Below are 2,578 nucleotides of genomic sequence, written 5' to 3'. Positions count from 1 at the left end.
CGGGCGAGGTGGCGGGCGCCTGTAGTCCCAGCTACTCGGGAGGCTGAGGCAGGAGAATGGCGTGAACCCGGGAGGCGGAGCTTGCAGTGAGCCGAGATCCGGCCACTGCACTCCAGCCTGGGCGACAGAGCGAGACTCTGTCTCAAAAAATAAATAAATAAATAAATAAAGTAATTTATAAAGAAAAGGGGTTTAATGGACTCACAGTTCCGCACGGCCAGGGAGGCCTCAGGAAACTTACAACCATGGCGGAAGGGAAAGAGGCATGTTTTACATGGCAGCGGGCAAGAGAGCAGGCAAGAGCAGCGAACACTGCCTTGTAAACCGTCAGCTCTCCTGAGAACGGCTTGGGGCAAACCACTTCCACGATCCAATCACCTCCCACCAGGTCCCTCCCTCGACATGGGAGATTACAGGAATACAATTCAAGATCAGATTTGGATGGGGACACAGCCAAAGCATATCAGCAGGGAAGCTGGTGGAGTCGGCTTCAGGTTTGTGGGAACTGGGAGGTCAGGATGGAGATCACTGGTCACTGGCCATTATTGATCACCACTGATGTCCAGGGACCTTATTAAAGCGTGTGGCCATGGCTGGGCACGGGGGGCTCACGCCTGTAATCCCAGCACTTTGGGAGGCTGAGGTGGGCAGATTACCTGAGGTCAGGAGTTCGAGACCAGCCTGACCAACATGGTGAAACTCCGTCTCTACTAAAAATACAAAAAAAAATTGCCTAGTGTGGTGGCAAGTGCCTGTAATCCCAGCTGCTGAGGTGACTGAGGCAGGAGAATCGCTTGAACCTGGGAGGCAGAGGTTGCAGTGAGCGGAGATCACGCCACTGCACTCCAGCCTGGGCAGTGAATAGTGAAGAGTCTGTCTCAAAAAAAATAAATATAAATAAAAGAGGTTTGAGTTGGAGCTAGTCTGATGCAGCGGGGAGTCCTGTTTTCATCACCACCCCTCTCCCCAGCCTGGGGCATGGCTGAGGGGCCTTGGGGTCCCTGATCCAGCCTCTTCTCTTGCGTGATGGTGCCTCACGCTCCGTGCTCGGCCTGCAGTGCTGTCTTAAATGTCCCACCTGGAGCCACCAGAGTAACCTTCCTAACAGAAGATACGATCTGCCTTAAGGCTTGGACTCAAAACCCCTGTGGGGCCCAGGTTGCAGTGGCTCATGCCTGTAATTCTAGCACTTTGGGAGGCTGAGGCGTGAGAATCACTTGAGGCCAGGAGTTTGAGACCAGCTTGGGCAACGCAGTGAGATCCCATCTCTACAAAAAATAAAAAATTAGCTAGGCGTGGTGGCACGCGTCTGTAGTCTCAGCTACTCAGGAGGCTGGGGTGATAGGATTGCTTGAGCCAAGGCGGTCAAGGCTGCAGTGACTCCAGCCTGGGCGACAGAGCAAGACCTTGTCTCACAAAAAATAAGAAAATAAACCCTTATGCCCTGGCTCTGCCTCCCTGGCCAGTCTTATCCGTGCCCTCACTGTGCTTGGGCCCCTGCACACTGGACTTTCTCAGGTGTGGCCTGTTCACCTGTGGCCCCTTCTACCAGGAAGACAGCTGCTCCTCTGCCCAGCGAGTGCCTCGGAGTCTCCAGCGTCTTCATCACTCCAGCCGCAGAGGCTTCCCCATTCTGCGGCTCCTTTTGCTTGTGGCCAGTGGTAAACGTTGGGCAGCTTCTGGGTGCAGTGGAGGGGCTGGCGGTGGTGCCTGCCCATTTCCATGGTGTGGATTCTCCGTCAGTGAGCTCAGAGTTGGAAGGTGCGAGTAGCTGCCCTCAGGAGCTGGTCTGAGGCTGTGGCCTTAGCACCACCTCAGGCCCCGTAAGTGTATCCCTGTGTGAGTTCTTTGAGGACGGGAGCCCGGCTTTGGGTTTCTCCTCATCTTTGTACCTGAGCTGTACGTTGTGTCAATGAAGGCGGTGGCGGGACAGATGGAAAAAGAAGCCGCAGGGCCTCTGGGTATCTGGGCGGGTGGCAAGTCAGGGTGACCTGTGAGCTGTGACTCTGGGTGACTGGGCTGAGGTGTGTACGTTACGGCTGGGCCCTGAATGAGTGGTGGGCTGCAGAAACGGGAGTGGAGCCGCGTTGGGGGGAGAGCTGTGGCCAGCACCACTTTTCTTTGTCAGTGTAGACATTGTTTTTAACAGATGAGCAGCACCAGCAATAAGAGGGCTCCAACCACAGCAACCCAGAGGCTGAAGCAGGACTACCTTCGCATTAAGAAAGACCCAGTGCCCTACATCTGTGCCGAGCCCCTCCCTTCGAATATTCTGGAGTGGTAAGGCTGCGCCACTGATCACCTTGCACTGACTCTCGCTGCCACGCAGGCCTCTGCTGGCCTGGCTGGGTGAGCCTGGTGCCCCAGTCATGGCATTGGCAAGGTGCTCCTGCACCCTCCCCAGGGGTGAGTGGGTGCCCAGGGGCCGGTGGACACTCTCCGGTCTTTTCCCAATGGACGCATGCTGGGGATGTCACAGAACCCTGCTTGACTCAGTCTGGGGCTGGAAAGAATCTCCGGTGTGGGGTCCTTGGGGGAGGGGTCCAGGTTGCCTCAGGCTGGGGCTGGAGAGAATCTC

At 56.1% G+C, this 2,578-nt stretch overlaps 1 protein-coding gene across 1 annotated transcript in view; it reads left to right on the top strand.

The window, feature by feature from the left end:
* The window catches only part of UBE2J2 (ubiquitin-conjugating enzyme E2, J2), a 31,018-nt gene that overhangs the window by 3,252 nt on the left and 25,188 nt on the right, over positions 1-2,578 (top strand). The window contains exon 2 of the mRNA XM_012002000.1: positions 2,150-2,280. Within this exon, the coding sequence (XP_011857390.1) occupies positions 2,150-2,280 (131 nt within the window). The remainder of the gene's footprint in view (positions 1-2,149; positions 2,281-2,578) is intronic.

This window comes from Mandrillus leucophaeus, unplaced genomic scaffold (assembly GCF_000951045.1).
Source record: "Mandrillus leucophaeus isolate KB7577 unplaced genomic scaffold, Mleu.le_1.0 Scaffold672, whole genome shotgun sequence".
In the NCBI taxonomy this organism is placed as follows: domain Eukaryota; kingdom Metazoa; phylum Chordata; class Mammalia; order Primates; family Cercopithecidae; genus Mandrillus; species Mandrillus leucophaeus.
Note: the sequence above shows the minus strand (reverse complement) of the source record. Positions and strands in the feature narration are given on the sequence as shown.